This window comes from Thermobia domestica, chromosome 7 (genome assembly GCF_964235325.1).
Source record: "Thermobia domestica chromosome 7, izTheDome1.hap1.1, whole genome shotgun sequence".
In the NCBI taxonomy this organism is placed as follows: Eukaryota; Metazoa; Arthropoda; class Insecta; order Zygentoma; family Lepismatidae; genus Thermobia; species Thermobia domestica.
This window is the reverse complement of record NC_137460.1, coordinates 114,145,528-114,166,045: the sequence shown is the minus strand read 5'-3', so window position 1 is coordinate 114,166,045 and position 20,518 is coordinate 114,145,528. Positions and strand designations below refer to the sequence as shown.

The 20,518-nt window shown below is 35.6% G+C and overlaps 1 protein-coding gene across 4 annotated transcripts in view; it reads left to right on the top strand.

Moving 5' to 3' along the window:
- Positions 1–20,518, top strand: part of LOC145690362 (cilia- and flagella-associated protein 44) — a 253,414-nt gene that overhangs the window by 59,638 nt on the left and 173,258 nt on the right. For all 4 annotated transcript variants that reach the window (XM_081765185.1, XM_081765184.1, XM_081765186.1 and 1 more), the window contains one exon: positions 14,692–14,822. In XM_081765185.1, the coding sequence (XP_081621311.1) occupies positions 14,692–14,822 (131 nt within the window). The remainder of the gene's footprint in view (positions 1–14,691; positions 14,823–20,518) is intronic.

Here is a 20,518-nt window from a genome sequence, read left to right as displayed (position 1 = left end):
CCAAGTGTGATTATAAACCAGCCGTTACCCGCGCTATCAAACGTCTTAAATCAGCCATTGTCGGGAGTTACCCCACTTACACTTGAAGTTTGAATTTTATTTACGGCATTTAGCTATCTACGGCAACAGGCCCCATGTTTTCATTAAAACCATTTGTTCTGTAGATTAAAATCAAGAATAACTTAATCTATACTCTTACTTACTGTTGTCAATATATATATATATATATATATATATATATATATATACAGAGAGAGAGAGAGAGAGAGAATTGTAGGTATATAAAAAATCGGATTAATGGGGGTTAAAAGAGTGATTTCGTAACTGCGAAATGGATGATCGCATCACTACTGACATCTGGTAGCGGTGTTACGTAATACACCCATTAGAAATAACGCTTCGAAACGACAAATTGCATGTTGTGCCGTGGATAAGTCGGTAAGGGGTCTGCTTATTGAGTAGGCAACTCGAGTTCGAGTCTTGAGTACATCAATACTTTTTCCTTCAAAATACATTTCTATATTTTTTATATATGTTATTAATAATTGCTTTCCTGCATTTTTTGTAAATTATCTTAAATTAGTGAAGGTTCAGTAAAATCAAGAAGGTTAAAATACATATATATTATTGTTTTATCCGTATGTACAGTCCAGAGATGGAGCGGGTCGGGGGGCCGCGGGTCAACAGAACGTGACCCACTGCAACCCCCCACTGTGACTTAACAATGTATTACGACCCACAGACTCATTCTGCTCAGTGCGTTGTAGACAGCTTCTGAACACTGGTGAATTTGTCTACTTTCAAGGCATCCTTTTTCTTTTCATTTGTTTCTATTGACAAAAGAACTTCAGGCAATTTTAGATATTGATATTTGCAACTGTAATAATAGCAATAGGACTTATTTGAGACGCAGCCTGTGATTTCTTAGAGGAGCTAACTACTGGGAAAAATGTTTCAATCATGTGTAATATATGAATTATTATATAAAAAATTGAATGTAACTATGTGTGCATGATCATCATATCCAAATTGCAAAGTCAAATGAAATGATTTTTGGTATATACTTAGGCCTCAATCTCAACTAGGAAGTTATCATAAATTCGGTATCGATTTCATTATATTACATATTCTAAGAGGGTCCGAATTTTTGCGAAAAATTTAGTATCTCACAAGCCGTTCAAGTTGGAGAGCTGATATTCAGTATATTAATTCTTTATCTAATATAAATAAAATAAAGAGTTTGTTTGTGTGTTTGTCTGTCTGTCTGTCCGTGTGCGGCCTGGGAACCAGACGAGTGGACCGAGAGTTACCAAAATTTGGTCAGGCGTACATAGCCCAGGCCCCAGATCAAGACGAAGTCGTTTTTTTAAATTTCGAACCTGGGGGTCTCAGGGGGCTTTTACCGGAACCGGCTTGGGAACCAGACAAATAGACCGAGAGTTACCAAATTTTAGTCACAAATACCTTGGTTCACGCTCCAGATCAGAGTTAAACGTTTTTCTCAAAATTCGAACCAGGGGGTCTCAGGGGGGCGTTTATCGGGACTGGTGTCTGGTGATTCACGTGTAGAGAATTCATTTATGTCTTTTAATACTAATTTAGATAAAGTAAGTGTAGACATTGCTTCAGACAGCTTTAGTAATTTATATAAACAAATCCCTCTTTGTGATGGACAAGATGATTATGTATTATTTCAATTTCTATTGTCAGTTTATAAAATAGCTAGTTTAAAAATCTTCCCTGAAGAAAGCATTCTCACGGCACCTATGGGAAAAGTCATAGCCCATTCAGCCCTGACCCACACAATTGTGCACGTAGAATGAATGACCAATCTTTCCATCTTTCGTAATTATTAAAATAAAACAATACTGTTTTTGTGGAAAACTGAATTTGTGATTTGTAACGTAGCCTGAGTGGAAGATAAAATATTTCCACAAAAACTAACGCTATGGGACAAGTACTGGTGAAGTACATAAACAATTGGTTTTAAATAACTAAAGAAATATATATATATATATATATATATATATATATATATATATATATATATATATGTGTGTGTGTGTGTGTGTGTGTGTAATAAATAAGCTGAAACAGAAGCATTAATACTATCAACTGAGTAAATCGCTCAATAGGCTATTTGAATTATGCAATGAAATAATACATAAAGTTCGTCGGATATAATATGTAAATTTCATTAAGGAAACAGGACATAAAATTTGACTTAAATAATTTTATAAACAATTTGATCACTCCAAAATAGATCCTACAACAAATATAAAAAATTAATAATTGTGTATTCATTGATTATCAGCACAAATATATTCAATATTCTATTAAAGTTATTTTATTTGATAAACTTGAATAATCTTCAATCAACTTAATGGGATAACTTTGAGATAAAAGAGTATTCAATTAGGAAAGTTAACATTTACCAATATTTTTCGCATATCAATTCAACATCTTTCATAGCGAATATTACACTTTATACAATAAATATATGGTTTTGTTCCAAAACAAGCTAATAAGGAACCTTCGAAACAACTTTAAACACACGGGGAAAAAACAAGGAATGTCCATGTATGTGCTTTTTCGGGTGCTTTGTCCTATCTGTTGGTGACTCTTGGTACTATTTGACTGTCTATGGCATGCATGCGTAGATGTAGAAATGTTCATGTAAAAAGTGGCAAAAGATTTCATAACCCTATTTTTTGTACGCAGTTTTCAATATTAAAACGCCGTTTTCTCGAAAATGCAGTTTTGTGACATTCCTTGTTTTTTCCCCTTACCCTTCATTTATACTCAATACTCACAAGAATTTGACTAATACATACACTATAGCCGTATTCACAAAATTCATGAAAAGCAGAATAGCATTTGCCACTAATAAACTTCAACATATTTTTGGATCAATCACAGAATATAGAATAAATCTTGAGATATTGGAAGAAATTGCTATATAACTCTACTATCCATATAGCAATAACTTGAGCGTTGTTATCACAAAATTTCATACAAAACTTAACTTCCCGTAATAACATACAGATTCTTGCCTTTCACGTTTCTCTTCCAGTTTCGGAATGAAATTGTTACAGAAAACATTTCGTCGATATTTGATAAATAATACTCATGAATTTGTATACATTTCCATGTTTTCACTTCTGACTATGTATAACTTGTAGAAAACTAAAATGAAGACCCAGGGTCAGATACTGAACCTTGAGAATTTGACTGTCCACTTCTCTATCGTAGTCGTAATTATGAACATACGGACGGCTATGGACAAATCACAGCCTAGCGCACGAGTTCCAATTCTATCCACTATCACATGAGTAGTGCTATTTATACTTTAAATTGACTGCCGATTTCCTCACCTTTTTAACTTCAATGAAATCGTTACACACATCCAGCAGTATATTTACAAACAAATGCAACGTATATTTTTTCCTAATTATGAATGTAAAAGTACAATAGTCATCTGTCAAAACAAAAATTAATTTAATTATCTATACCCAAGTAATAATAATATTCTAACTACAAAATAAAAATCCCCAAAACTAAAAATTCCCAAAATAAACTACCTAAATACAAACAAGAAGTCCCAAGTCTAAACGTCAAAACGTAATCTATAGTCTTAAAAGTCCAAGTACTAAATACATTCATAAACAAACATATAAATAACTAGAATCCTGAAATAACTATAGAAATCAAATTTTCCATAGATGTGTATAAATAAATGTACAAAAATTCACAAAAGTAAATCCCCACGTTAAGCGGGTTTTCATATCCAGGCTCCTAACTATGAAAACATTTACGATCACTCCAACCCCAATCATTTCACAGATTCAACCTGTTGTATATAAGTTATTAGGACGTAAAATTGAATGTAGTTTATACGAAAAAGATTTTTATGCATTGCAACACCTGTAACGCCCAAATATTCACCACAAACTTATAGTCGTATCGAAATAAACAAAAACAAAAAAAAAAAAATGTGGAGCAGGAAACTACTTTACACAAAAGTCTAAAGAAGCTCAGTGAAAACGTACGAACTGGTGGAGCGGTTTGGGTGAATAGTCTATCAATCATAAGTGTATGTGTTCAAACCCTGTAGGTATTATTCAATTTGTTTTTTTTTTCTTTCTTAAAAGTGTGTTCATATTTTCATCAGAGGACTGAGAACATTTCTTTGAATAAATCTTTGGCAACTACTTTTCTCTCAAATTCGATTAGAAAGGAACATTATATGAATTGCAGATCTAAAATCCAAAGCTGAAAACAAAATATTAAGTATGTTCAATATTTCATTATTATCCTTTGATTTGTAATAAAAAACTAATTATAAGCATTGATAATTTCAGAAGATTCTCCCCGGGTAATGGTCAAGATATGAATGAGAGAAAACTGATAAAACATTATTAGTCCACTTTGAGCATAATCGAAAATATGGCCACGAAGGGGGAAATTTATGTCGACAAGGTCTCAAATTCTCGAACAGGTAATGCCCTGAAATCATCACTGTTTGAAAGGTTTCCTTAACAAATACCTAGGTAGAATCAGGGGCGGATCCAGGAGGGATCGGGGCGTTCGCCCCCCCCCCAGAAGAGGAAACTTTATATATAAGGTTTCTATTTATATATAAGGTTATATATAAAGGATAACTTTATAACTTTATATAAATACACAGGAAGCTACATAACTTTATAGTTACTTCTTGTTAGTTAGTACGAATAATTACGACTACGATTTTGTTAACATAGTCTGAGTGGGGGGAATAAAATATTCCAACAAAAACTAACGCTATGGGACATGTACTGGCAAAGTACATACATAATTGGTATTAAAGAACTAAAGAAGTATATATATATATATATATATATATATATATACCAGCTGAATATACCCGTTCTTCGCGTGGGGCCAGTACTTGGAAGTCAACGCTTGTGGAAGTATTACTATTCATTTCGGCGACCGCGAAAACTTTGGATGTGACACTAATATCGATCATTTTGGATTACTTTAAAATGTCTCGGTATCCCCCCTCCCCGCTGACTCCCGGCCGCATACAATTGTAGCTGAATTTGCAAGTCATCGCTAATGAAAGTCTCACCATTGATCTCACCGACTGCAAAAATTATGGAATTGACGCTAAAATCGGTCATTCTGGATTATTTTTACATGCCTGAGTATTCCCCCTCTGACTTCCAGCCCGCATACATATATAGCTGAATTTGCAAATCATCGCTAATGGAAGTGTCACCATTGATCTCACCGACTGCGAAAATTATGAACCTGACACTAAAATCGGTCATTTTGGATTTTTTTTACATTTCTCAGTATTCCCCGCTGACTCCCGGCTTGCATACAATTGTAGCTGAATTTGCAAATCTTCGCTAATGGAAGTGTCACCATTGATCTCAATGACCGCGAAAACTATGGATAGGACACTAATATCGGTCATTTTAGATTACTTTTAAATTTTTCGGTATCCCCCCCTCCCCGCTGACTCCCGGCTCAAATAAGGTGAATTTGGAAGTTAATGTGATCAGAGTTTCACCATTGATTTCAGCGACCGCGAGAACTATTAATTCGACACTAATATCGGAAATTTTCTACTACTTTTACATGTCCCGATAAACGCCCCCCTGAGACCCCCTGATTCGAATTTTGAGAAAAACGTTTAACTCTGATCTGGAGCGTGAACCAAGGTATTTGTGACTAAAATTTGGTAACTCTCGGTCTATTTGTCTGGTTCCCAAGCCGGTTCCGGTAAAAGCCCCCTGAGACCCCCTGGTTCGAAATTTAAAAAAGCGACTTCGTCTTGATCTGGGGCCTGGGCTAGGTACCCCTGACCAAATTTTGGTAACTCTCGGTCCACTTGTCTGGTTCCCAGGCCGCACACGGACAGACAGACAAACACACAAACAAACTCTTTATTTTATTTATATTAGATAAAGAATTAATATACTGAATATCAGCTCTCCAACTTGAACGGCTTGTGAGATACTAAATTTTTCGCAAAAATTCGGACCCTCTTAGAATATGTAATATAATGAAATCGATACCGAATTTATGATAACTTCCTAGTTGAGATTGAGGCCTAAGTATATACCAAAAATCATTTCATTTGACTTTGCAATTTGGATATGATGATCATGCACACATAGTTACATTCAATTTTTTATATAATAATTCATATATTACACATGATTGAAACATTTTTCCCAGTAGTTAGCTCCTCTAAGAAATCACAGGCTGCGTCTCAAATAAGTCCTATTGCTATTATTACAGTTGCAAATATCAATATCTAAAATTGCCTGAAGTTCTTTTGTCAATAGAAACAAATGAAAAGAAAAAGGATGCCTTGAAAGTAGACAAATTCGCCAGTGTTCAGAAGCTGTCTACAACGCACTGAGCAGAATGATTCTGTGGGTCGTAATACATTGTTAAGTCACAGTGGGGGGTTGCAGTGGGTCACGTTCTGTTGACCAACGGCCCTCCGACCCGCTCCATCTCTGGACTGTACATACGGATAAAACAATAATATATATGTATTTTAACCTTCTTGATTTTACTGAACCTTCACTAATTTAAGATAATTTACAAAAAATGCAGGAAAGCAATTATTAATAACATATATAAAAAATATAGAAATGTATTTTGAAGGAAAAAGTATTGATGTACTCAAGACTCGAACTCGAGTTGCCTACTCAATAAGCAGACCCCTTACCGACTTATCCACGGCACAACATGCAATTTGTCGTTTCGAAGCGTTATTTCTAATGGGTGTATTACGTAACACCGCTACCAGATGTCAGTAGTGATGCGAGCACCCATTTCGCAGTTACGAAATCACTCTTTTAACCCCCATTAATCCGATTTTTATATACCTACAATTCTCTCTTTCTCTCTCTCTCTCTCTCTCTCTCTCTATATATATATATATATATATATATATATATATATATATATATATATATATTGACAACAGTAAGTAAGAGTATAGATTAAGTTATTCTTGATTTTAATCTACAGAACAAATGCTTTTAATGAAAACATGGGGCCTGTTGCCGTAGATAGCTAAAGGCCGTAAATAAAATTCAAACTTCAAGTGTAAGTGGGGTAACTCCCGACAATGGCTGGTTTAAGACGTTTGATAGCGCCGGTAATGGCTGGTTTATAAACACATTTGGTAGAGCATGTGTAGGTAAGTGGTTACAGCATCTGATTGTTATGCTAAGGGTCCGGGGTTCGAGTCTCGGCCTGGACGGAGTTACTTTTTTTCAAAGATTTAAACACTATAAATGATGTTCGCATTTGATGCTGAATGAGATTTATCCTATGAAGGGAGAAAAACCAGGACGGATACAGGGGGCAGGAGGAAAGACGGACACTGTTTATCCTTAAATGTTAAAATTTAATTTATTCCCATGTCTTTTGCTCTTTCCTTTCTCTCTTTCCTTCTTTTCTCATTTTGTTTAGCTTTCCATATTTGGTCTAGGAATTAATTCGTGCGGTTGGTACGCACACATTGAAGCTGTAGTACAAACACAAAATACATAAATACCTTAAGAAAAATATTGTCCATCGCTAGCCACCACTTTCGCCCATCTGTCAGGCAATGTACGGATTCCGTGGCGAAAGAAGTCCTCATCCTTGGAAGCGATCCAGTCAGAGACCCATGTTTCGATATCTTCTGAAGAAGTAAACCGCTGTCCAATCAAATCGTTGTTCATGGAATCGAACAAGTAGTAGTCCGAAGGAGCAACGTCTGGTGAATACGGCGGGTGGGGTAAACTTCCCATCCGACATTTTCTAAATAGGTTTTGACCGGTTTTGCGACATGTGGGCGAGCGTTATCATGTTGAACAATAAGTTTATCATGTCTGTTCTCCCATTCTGGTCGTGTTCTGGCCAGAGCTTGCTTCAAACGCATTAATTGTCGTCGATAACGTTCTCCATTCATAGTTTCACCCGGTTACAGCAGCTCATAGTACACCACACCTTTCATATCCCACCATATGCACAGCATAACCTTTGCACAGTGAATATCTCGTTTTGGTTGTGATGGACCTGATTCACCTGGTTTCACCCAGGCCTTTTTTCGTTTAGGGTTCTCGTAATGGATCCACTTCTCATCACCCGTAATAATTCGATGCAGAAACCCCTTTCTGCTCGGTCGTTGAAGCAGCAATTCGCAAATGGTTTTTCGTCTTTCAACGTCTCTGTCTTTCAATTCATGTGGAACCCAATGTGACATCTTTTGAATCATTCCCATGGCTTTCAAGCGTTTGGAGACTGTTGTTTGATCAACGCCTAATGCTGCTGCAAGTTGTTCCTGCGTTTGACACGAATCCTGCTCGAGCAATGCTGTCAATTCTTCGTCTTGAAATTTTTTTGGCTGTCCAGCTCGCTCTTGGTCTGCCAAGCCGAAATCACCACTTCTAAACCGTGCAAACCACTTCTGACACGTTCGCTCAGCTAGAGCATGGTCACCATACACTTCCACCAAAATACGATGACTTTCAGTCGCACTTTTCTGCATGTTAAAGTAATGCAGCAGGACACCCCGCAAAAACACTTTATCAGGCACAAATTGCGCCATGTTCACTTAACTACAAACTGGTGTTGTTGACGCTTTAATCCACTGCCCTATACTACGAACGATACGCGATGACAGGGGTTTGCAACACGTGTGGATACACGGAACTGTGGGACGCTCCGTTCGTTGCGCCATCTCTTGTCCACCCGCACGAATTAATTCCTAGACCAAATACTTTTTCGGTCTCTGCATGATGCGTATTATTCTTTTCGTTTCCTTTGCATTAATTCCTATCTCTTTGATCTTAAAGTGAATGGATTTTCTGCAGATTTATCTCGTGGTTGTTTCTCTAAGTGATGCTCTCAGATAGTAATACTTTTTCCTCCAAATGGAGGAATATCTTGGCATGTTATGTTTTCGGGCACGTGTTTGCTGTCATGTTGGTTGTCCAACTATCAGACATCGAGTGAAACTATTCTGCTACTGGAAAAAGCTATCATTTCTTATGTATCCAACCTCCAGTTTCTACTGTCGCTGACTGTACCTCGCCAGACGTTTCCAATTACTCTACTATTATAACGCGTTAAATATGAAGCAGGCATCCATCAAGTCATTTTTTGGTGCAAAAGTTATCGAAAATGAAACTAATTCAGAAACAGGGTCATCTGTATCAACATGTGTAGAAGGTCAAGAAGAAACTAAACGTCAAACATCCGATTTCCACCATGTTGGTGTTGATTTCCACCATGTATCAGACCTTGGCGATACAAAACCCGCTCAACCATATCTTGCAAATTTTCCAGGTTCCAGCATTTCTGGTTCAATTTGACGATTTCATCCAATATGGTACAAAACGTGGGATTGGCTCGAGTATTCTGTTATGTTAGATGCTGCCTTTTGCTTCCCATGCCGGAAATATCCGTCAAGAAAGAGCGATCCCTTATTTGTGCAGAATGGTTTCAGAGACTGGAAGCATGCAACCGAGAAAAATAAGGAATTTTCTCGTCACGCCGATTCTGAAACTCATAGGCACGCTGTGGCTTGCTACTTGGAGCAACAGAAACGTGAGGACTCGGGCGAAACGGTCGTGAAGAAGGTGTGTAGTGATGTAATTATAAATAATAGGTACTATGTGAAAAGTGTGATGGAAGTTATTCAATTCTTGGCTGTAAATCAGTTGTCCTTTAGGGGAGATTCTGGGTGTGAGCAACTTGGAAAATAATCAAGTGGTTTGTTCTTAAATTTGTTTGAATTTAGTATTCGTAAAGATCCGAAATTAGCAGAAATTGTCAAAACTATCCCTGCCAATGCAACATACGCTATTCCGGATATTCAGAATGAGATAATTCATTTCATGGCAGAATCTGTTAAGAGCAAAATAGTAAATGAAGTAAACGAAAGTACATTTTGTTCATTAGTTGCAGATGAAACCAGAGACAAGCAACGAATCGAAGATTTTTCTCTCGCAATTAGATACCTTGTGAATTTTAAAATGTACGAAAGATGCGTAGCTATACTAAAGTTGGACAAACAAGACGCTGCCAGCATTAAGAACGCCATTTTAGATTGTTTAAGAAAAATAGAATTCAAAACCGACACGATAATTGCACAGTGCTACGATGGAGCATCTGTCATGAGTGGACAGAAAAATGGAGTGGAAGCTTTTTTGTCCGAGGATTTGAAGAGGAACATTTTGTTTGATCACTGTTTCAATCACGAATTACATTTAGTTATTTGTAGAGCCATTGACACAATTCCTGAACGGAAAGAGTTCTTTGATATTTGTCAACAACTATATTACTTTTTCAGAAAAGGACATGTTGCAGCAGATTACGCAGGAAGTAGTTTAAAGCGATTGTTGGAACAACGTTGGACTGGACATCTTGACACAGTGACTGTAATTCATGACGACAGGTTTCACATATTAAGTGCACTGATGGCAATTCAAACTTCCTGTGAAGAACACGCCTCAATGAAAGTTGAAGCTACGGTTTACTACATCAGATTTCTACTAAGATTTTCTGTTTCCTTACTGAGCTCATGTTCAGGGTTCTTGGATATCTAAAACCGACAAACGCACTGCTACAAAGAAGAGATTTGGACATTGATGTCGCTGTGAAGTTAATAGGATCGGTAACGGAACAGCTCAGATCTTGCCGGCAAGACGAAGATTCAGCAACCATTGAAACGCAAATGCACACTCCCCAGTCGCTTAGCTGATTCGGTTGTTAATTTGGAAGGCATAAATTTGGAGAAGGGAAAGACGAGAAGGAGCTGAAAAGATTATTCTGCGAAGTTCTCGATATCTCCGTCGAAGAAATTCGGAGCAGATTCAGTGAGACAGGGACAGCTGTGATTGGTGCCATTCACCACTTACTGAGCGAGAAAAGAAGTGAAGAAAATTTAAAATCTCTGTGTGATGTAAAGTACAAAGACCTGCATTGCAAAGTGCTTCAGAATTTGAAGCAGGAAATAGATCTAGCAAATCGACTGATCAACAAGACATCATTTCTGGAAGAGCTCACAAAACCAATTGGAAAATATGACGAGGAATTTCCCGGGCCTAAAGATGCTTACAGAAGCTGTTCTAATTATTCCGTTTTCTACGTCCACGGTCGAAAGCTGTTTCTCACATTTGACAGCTCTCCTTCGACCTTAACGTCTGTCTATGGGACATGAAAGAAAATCGAACCTCGTTCTCCTGGCTTACAACAAAGATATTCTGCGTGTTAGATCTAGACCTTTTGAATTTGCAAAGTGCCCACATAAACTCCTTTTGATATAATTACTTACATAAGGACTGTAAAAAATATTTATTGTACTTATGTCAGGGTTGTTTCTTAATTTTTATACATAAAAATATTCCATAATCTACCTGTAATAAAAGTATTGTAGTTCCAAAATACTGTACTATAATTTAGATAACAGTTAATAAATGTTCCTAAAATAAATTATTATTTTTTACTTTTAGTACTACTTAGTGTATAAAAATATATATTGAATTATATACCATCATTTTAACAAAAAATGTTAATGATATTTGATAGTCGTGGATTTGGTACTCAAGGAACAAAAACTATATATATATATATATATATTAGAGAGAGAAAGAGTTTTTGTGTTCCTTGAGGTCCCTGCCATTGCCCCCCTCAGTATTCATCATTGCCCGCCCTAAGCAATCAGGCTGGCTACGGGCCTGCCACCATTAGTTCCATTCGAAAGTGGGCAACTTTGGTAGAAATGAAAGTTTTTTGCGGAGTTGTGAATTAGTAATCCAGCGGTGAAAAAAAAAAAAAAAAAAAAAAAAAAAAAAAAAAAAACAGACACGCTAGGATGTAGTCCTTCTTTGGCAGTAATGATTTTGTGCTGCGTTGGAATATATCTCGAGAAAGGGGATTCAATAACTTATTTGAGACAAAGAAATATACATTTCTGGAAAATGGATTATGGGAAGGGAGATATATGGAGGAGAATGGTTAAAGTTATGCATATTATACTCGTTGTATACTTTTGGTTACAATGCTTTCCAGAGCCAAAAACAGCGAGCCTAGATCCTTACGACTTTCCTTAGGTGTGCTTAAAGATTTGTTTTTCTTTGATTTTTGTCATAGACGGGGGTGAAAATTGTGCGAAAACTACTGTATGCATATCGTAATTTCGTTGCCTGTACGGTGTACGATGGAAACATAGTTACCATACAGGAACATACGGTAATCATGATGTCGCAAATTTGATACATAATTTATGTTTCAAATCTAGAACATTTAATAAAAGGAAGAGATGGGAGTAGAGTAGTAGCAATATCGTAACTACAAATAGACTACCAATCATCTACTTTTCATTTTTGCTTAATATTTTACTGCCAATTCGTCTCTCTTTATGACGTTCCTTGGAGGCAAAATCTAGGAGCAATTTATAAAAAACCTATCGAAATCGGTGTGGTGCATGCAATAATATTTAAAAACATTCTGCTGCCTTCTGGTAACATGTAACTCGTCCTTTTTATCTTTTCTATAAAAGGTAGAGAAGACTACTGGTCTTTGTTTCCAATAAAGATGAAAATCTCAAGAAACAAAATCTATTTACTTATAATATCAGTATAGAAGCTTACCATATAGAAGTTACCATATGGTAGAAAATAATACAATATAAACTAAACCAAAATTTGAAAAAAACTATATGCGTTAGCATATTTTGTTGCGCATACGACGAGGGTTTTTTTTTTTTTTAATTTTTATTTTAAGCCTGACTTTTAAAACAATCGTCCTTCCACCGGGGCAGCAAATACGTTTGTTATTTGCTTTTTGTTACATTGTACTTTTGTTTGTAATAAGATATAATTAAGAAGTCCTACTGCGAGTAACTCTTTAATGAATAACGAAAATAAAAATGCAAACAATGATGTGAAGAAATATTTAAAACGATGAATTATAAAAAATATACAGGAATTCGATTGTTACCATTTTTTAAATAAATTAGAACCCAAGGAGCTATTTAGTTTAAATTTCATATATGTCTAAACTTGTATATATTTTAATGTATTATATATATATTACATGTAAATAAAATGAAGATTTTTCTTATTTAAAAAAATAAAAGTCAAATAATATTTAGTAGGTAGGATTTGAACCCATGTTAAAGTGAACACTTGAACATACATCCGTCACACTATGCCATAAAAGTATGACTTTGAATCCTTTCTTTCTGTCTCTGCTGCTTTCTTGATGATCTTGCAGGCTTGAATCATTTAGCATCCAGTATGCTAGCTTTTGATTGGGATCTTTTTTGATCATATTTATGGCATTTCTACATGCCAATTACATGCTTTTACTTGACGGAAATGTCCAGATGGTCTGTTTGTCTTATACACTACGTATACTACTTTGTGACAGAATGAAGTATAAGGCAGATCTAAGGATCTAGTACCTAGGATATAGGATCACTTTTTTGGACTTAGGCTCTGGAGAGCAGTCTAGACATTTGTGATCAGAAGTCTACAAATAATATGTAGGTACACACATATGAGACATATATTTTGAATACAAAGGAAAAGGGAGTTTTGCGCACTTTCTGAATGAAGATAGGAAACTAGAAAACTTCATGTAAATAGGTTAGACACCAAAACTAACTCATAATTTTAGTTATCAGTCGATACAAAGGAACTCTAATTATTTGAATATATATATATATATATATATATATATATATATATATATATATATATATATATATATACAATAGACTAGCGACTATCTATCCTAATGTGACGGAAAGGCATTCTGGACAAGAAAAACGCCTGAGTTCTGTAATATTTAACTTCTTGTCCCACTCATACAATCAAAAATATACTCTTTGTGTCTGGTTCATGTTAACTTTACTGTAATAATTCAAACTAGAAATAACACGAAACCTCTGAGCAAAGCACAATGTGTAACAGTTTCCCCCAACTAACTAAACCTTCGGCTTGATCAGACATCAGATAATGCGTCTGATGAAGCCAAAGATTTAATTAGTTGACAAAACTGTTACACGTTTATATTTTAATACAAACATTGTGCTTAGCTCAGAGACTTTGTGCTATTTATACTTTATGTACCAAAATCCGTTCTTATGGTATTTTCTGACTTCTTGGTACCTTATAAATTTTTGTTATGTATTCTAGTGTACATTTCAAATATTTATAACGGAAAAACGAAGTCCTAGAAATGAATACATATTCACATAAATTTTATAATGTCTAACTTAATTGCAGGAAACGTAAAATGACGTACACTCTACATACATACAATTTTAAGAAATAAACAAAACATTAACGTGAAACGTAGGCCTAATTCTTAAATAAATTATTTAAGCTTGTTTACTGTTCATTGAGAAAATTATTACAGAAACGTGAAAAAGTTGGCCTAAAAGAGTCAAACCTTGAGATTTAGTTTTCGAAAAAGTCCTTGATAAATGACTAGTTTTCTTTGACAGTCACATTTTTCATGAAGGCGTTACAAGGCGAGTAGATCGTTGCAAAAAATTTTTTTTCATTTTATTACTGAAATTCTTTATTTTCTTTCTTTCTTTCTTTCTTTATTTATTTTTTGAATTAGGCTGGATAGTCGATAATATTTAATGTATATTATATTTTTACCAATAATTTTCAGGTGCTGCTCATATAAAGTTTTGGAAAATGGCTCTTACATTCACTGGCTTAAAGCTTCAGGGTGAGATTGGACGATTTGGAAAAACTGAAATATCAGATATCATTGGGTTTTACCAGCTTCCTGATGGAAAGGTAAGGAAAATGTACAAATTTGCTAAATTTAATATATACTACATATATAGTGTAATGTGCCTCATATGGTTCTATTTACAAACATCAACATGTGTTTATATTTGTAAATAACACTACATACATTTTACTACAAGTACTACACGAAGCAGACTAAATGAATCATGGTCACTACTGATCATGTGATGGAAGAACACCAGCGCCACCGCTACCCAGGAGGAAATATAAAAGTACAAGAATCACTACGACCGATATCAGTCTCGACTGGTCACTCATACTCTCTTAGATTACTTTGAAGCTCTGAGAGAACCTGAAACTAACCCAAGCACTTTACCTTGCTGTAGAGCTCTGAGGCTCCTGTCCACTTAGCTTGCTATGGAGCTCTGTTGGGAACTTAACCCCTCTCTTAGCTTGCTGTGGAGCTCTGAGAGATTCCTAACCGCATACCACCCAGTTTGCTGTGGAGCTTTGCGGGACTTCAACCTCTCTTTGCCTTCTATGGAGCTGAGAATCCTAGTCCACCTCACTCAGTTTGCCTGGAGCTTTGTGGGGATCCTTCCTTGGCTGCCTGGTCTTTGTCTAGCCCACCTACTTACTTAGAGGATTTTGTATTTATGTTAGTGAAACTGTACTATACTGCTTTATATCAGAAAGTTTTATAGTAAAACTGGTTGTGGGAGAAAACCAATTCTCGTGTGTAATTGCTCTACCTTCTACCTAACAAACGTAATTTTACAATATATAGGGCTGACCATTTATCTTGAAACGCCCTTGTAAGTTTTAAACTAATTTACAAAAAGGCGCTGAAATTTTGTCTCTTTCAAATATCTTCAAGGAAACTTTGTTCGACATACTCGACAATACCCTCAGGTTAACACTGTTGCCAACCCAGCATGAAGTTATGTTTTCTCAAATACGTCAGATTAGCACAAATTTCAGATCTACATATTGAACGAAAACTTGTATCACATTTATTGTTCAGTATTGCAAACTAAGGACACTACAGTACAATAAACATCCACAAACGGTCTTTTTTTTTTTGGGGGGGGGGTCTACAACAGTAATAACGCAAGTGAGAGCGACGGAACAATGCACATACGAAGTTACTTAGAGTCAAATATTATGACTATGGTATGAGGTATCTTGAGTAAATGGGAAGAAAGGTAGAAGGGATTGATAATTCGACTTTTTTTGAAAAGATATTCTTTCGAAAAAGTGCATAAGTAAGTACAAAACCCAATAACATGGGTGGGTTTTAGATCCTAATGTCGTTTAGAGCAATTTTATATCTCAAACCATTTCTGAAAACTAACCCTCGATGAAAAAATATCTTATATATATTTAAAATGATATACTTACTACTTTATAAAACAGAAAAAGTATGGGAAAGTCTTGTTTTGTATTTATCCAAGAAAATTAGAACCTATTTTCCATTTTACTTTTAAATTTTCACTGGATTATGTACGTTGGATAAGATCTTTCATTTTTGTAAATAATCACGTTATGACTGTCATAGAATAGAAAATAGTAAAACCTATAAAATAAAATTACACGTGACGCTCAGGAAATAGTGAACATCTACTTTTGGCTACTAATAGGTGGTGCAAATACTATTTAGTCTTCCAAGTTCCGTTATTTTCAGGTACAGTTGATTCTTCATATCTTCGCAGCAGATCCAGTCTTTTGAGATCTAGGTACCCAAAAGGTTCTGTCGGATTTTGGCCTTTCAAAGAGGAAGGCAATCATACCAACTAAGATCCAAATAAAAAGTCTGAAATACAGAGTTTCATAAGCAGAGATAACCGCACTCCACTACAATGGCAGATTATGGATTCCACAGTGGTAGATTGTGAACTAACTCGTCCAATGCGTGAGTTACCTTGTGGAAAGTTTAGAATTGTTGTCATCATAGATTGTTATCTGACAAATGTAACAAATTATAATATGATGGCGCAATGTCCGGTAAATATAGAGGATGCATTAGCATTTTCCAGTGATATTACGTGTGACTTTAACATGTGGCTTTACCGGGGCGCAGTGGGTTAGTAATAGAGCGCTCACCTCTAGTGCATGGAGTTCCTGGCCGACCCAATCTCTCGCCAAGTGGGCTTTGTGGTGGACAAATACCTTGTACGCGTGTTTTCTTGGAGTTCTTCTGTTTCCTGTCACTTCCTTCATTTCACAATTTCGTCCATTATCATTATCAGCGTCTCCCTTATCCTCGGAGTGTAACGTGCGACATTACACTTTAAAAAATATGGAATCACGTTATCACGAAGCAAAATAACATTTTTTTTTTTAATTCACAAGTACTGGTTCCACGATTTTCAACTTTTCGTGTGTCTAGTTAGGTGGCAGCGATACCCTAATCAGTCCACCAAACACAGAGCATAATCTTCTGTTGATGCATTAGTGATTTTGGTTGTTTGGGAGCATGGGCGGCGATTGGGGGGGAAGCAAAGGGGGGCAGTTGCCCCCCCCACTTTTTTGAACTGATCCATTAATGTATATAGTTTCATTTGGAAATGTAAACTTTTTGTATGTATTACTGGTTCATAGAAAAAAAAAAGTGATGCCATATAATATTTGTGGTTGCATGAGTACGTCTTGGTTGTCTTTAATTGCCACGGAATTGCATTTTAATTGCCACGAAAAATCGTTCAACAATTCCAGAGTACTTTCATTTCTTCTTACAAGGGCTCGATATGTTAGTTAGCAGTTTTGAAACTAATTGAGAAAACATTTCGAAAAAAAAAAGTTATTCTTTAATTGCACAAATATCGACAGTTCCTAAAATGTCTTTTCTTCTTTCTAATAGTAAGAAGTATTGATTAAAAAGAGAGTAATAAGAAAAAAACTTCTACCTTTTCCATTGTTTTGCAGTGTAATATACGAATGAATGGTGTGTTTAGGAGTGTACCTGTGTGCATATAATTAAATTTAGTGAATTCGGTGTAATTCTAAGTTTTAGGATTATTTTGTATAACTGGAGTGTGGAGTGATTCTAATTATTATGTATTGATGTGCTCCAAGAAAGTGAAAACTGCACCTAATGGCAAAGAACATATTTCGGGAAGCTGCAAAAGTATATCTCTAAATTTCGTAGCATCATCGTCTGAGATTCAATATCGCGTAACATTTCACCAATTTTACAGGAGAGACAAAAAGAAACTATATAAAAACTAGCTTTAACTTCTTTATGAGCGGTATTACTTTGAGGGAATAACAGAGCCGTTTGTCGTTATATAGGTGTACTACTTAATTAGATTGTGCCCCATCCTATACTAATTCTAATGATATCAAAAACTCAAATTCGCCAAAAATCGAGATATGTGGTGTTGAATCTCAGACGACGATAGCATGTGTGGAATTAAAAATATAAGTTGTTCATTAATCAGCAGTTTCAATATCACTTTTACAAAACAAGCCTCATTATTAATATTATCCTGTCTATTTATTTGTTTTGCAAATTTGTTGCTAAATAATCTGATCACACAATTTTCCAAACAGAATTTTTAGATGTTCATGAGCAAGGAATCAAATCTCTTCTTACACTTTCGTTGTTTAAGAGTACAAAGGGCTAGTATCTACTTGCGTTGCTCTTGTCAATTTACTTAATAAAGTATGGAATACGATATACGTTTACATTAAAATAATAAATCGCTGAGCAAAGCAACGTTTATATATAAAAACAGTAAAACAGTGTGACAGTATCGCCAACTAACAGAACATATTGGCTTCATCAGACGATATACGGTATTATAACTGAAAAAGATAGTATCCTATTAGTTATACAACCTTCGTCAGTGTTAGAAATAACCAGGGAATCTAACATTCATACACAAATGTTCATGTCTTGCCCCCGCACTCTTAACGTCCAATCGCCGCCACTGTTTGGGAGTGAGTTCATGTGGTACCAATCAATGATGACATCGCCATAGTATATTGTAAAGAATCCACTTCTCATCACATGTCAGCACTTTATGTCCAGAAACAGATTCTTTCCTCGGTGATATAACAAACAAACAAACAAACAGGGAATCGCTCTTATCGTTTTCTGAACCTCAGTCAACCCATCGTCCCACATTATACCTTTTCCCGAGTTGAAGGAGGTGTTTACGGTTGGTTTCTGCACTGGAATTAAAGGGTTCTTCGCAGAGTGCCCATCTCCCAGAATGTTTAATTGCAACCTCCCAGAATTTTCCTTTCCTCCCAAATTTACCATTCTGCTCCCCAAACATACCTTTATCCCCAAATTTACCATTCTACCCCCAAGTTTAGATTTATACCCAAATTTACCATTCCCCAATTTACCTTTCCTCGCAACATTTACCATTTTACTCCCCAAATATACTTTTATTCCCCATATTTATCATTCTGCCCCCAAATATACCATTCTATTCCCAAAATATACCCTTATTGCGCAAATTTACCATTCTACCGTCCAAACATACCTTTATCGTCCAAATTTACCATTCTACCACCCAAATACACCTTCAGATTTACCATTCTGCCACCCAAATATACCTTTATCCCCCAACTTTATCATTCTTCAGTTTGATTGTATCATTTACAATGAAAAATTGTCCCCTCAAATTTCATGGGTGCAACCAGCGTCCAGATAGCTGCCTGTGGACAGCCGTGACTTCTCCAGTGCCTTCCACGTTTAACCATTATTGGCATTAATAGACGACTTCAGTGTCTCGTTATCTGTGGCTTGTGAATGTTCCGTACGAAGTGCATGTCCTGAAGAGAGTCATCGCTGTTTTTAACTTTAATTCCCATTGCACTCTCTACGGATTTACCTCATCATTACCGGGTGCCTGGCATATTTTTCTTTTCGTTTCACTAGCATTTGTTCGCAGTTTAAATTCGAAAGGTATGCAGGATCTTATAACGGAGTTTGGAGTTTTTTTTTTTTTTTTTTTTTTTTTTTCTCGCTTCTGACGTTCTATTTAAGATTTATGTAAAGCTTCTGCTATCGCCAACAGATGTCAAAACATATCCTTTATCTTTCCAATGTATTTGTAGCGTACGACAGCATTTAGAATAATTAAATCTATTTCAAGAGATAAAATGTTCAAATTTTGTCCAAAAACAAACTGAATCGATAATTAAAGAAGAATCTATACATTTTTTAAAATAATTTTGTTTTATTCATTGTACAAAACAGTTACTTCTGATATTCAGAAACACAGTCCCAACAATTAAAATCTCTCAAGAATGAAACAAAATATCACAGAATGCACGGAGTATTCTTTAGATATTGATTCGATTGGTTTTTTGGACAGGTTTGAATAGTTCATCTCTTAATATTGAAGGCTACTTTATCTCCATCATGATAAGGCCAATGGCCAAGACATTATTATTAAATATTCTGCCTTTTGGCAGGTCATGGGACTAATCAGTTTTTTAGGTTTGGGCCTGAAAATGTTTCTTCCACTTTTCTCGATCTTCAGCTTCCTCTTTTAACTCCCAATATTTTCTTCTATTTTTGGATGATAGTTGTGTTCTTCCTATTCCTCGTATCCTTCCATCTTTCCTTCTATGGCGGTATGAAGAAGATAATTTCTTCGCAAGATGTGTTCAATTCAATTGGATTTCCTACGAAAGATGCTAGCTAGAAGCGTCCTCTTCTCTCCTATCCGTTTTAAAACATCTTAGTTTCTTACTCTTTTCATTCATTATATCTTCTCCAT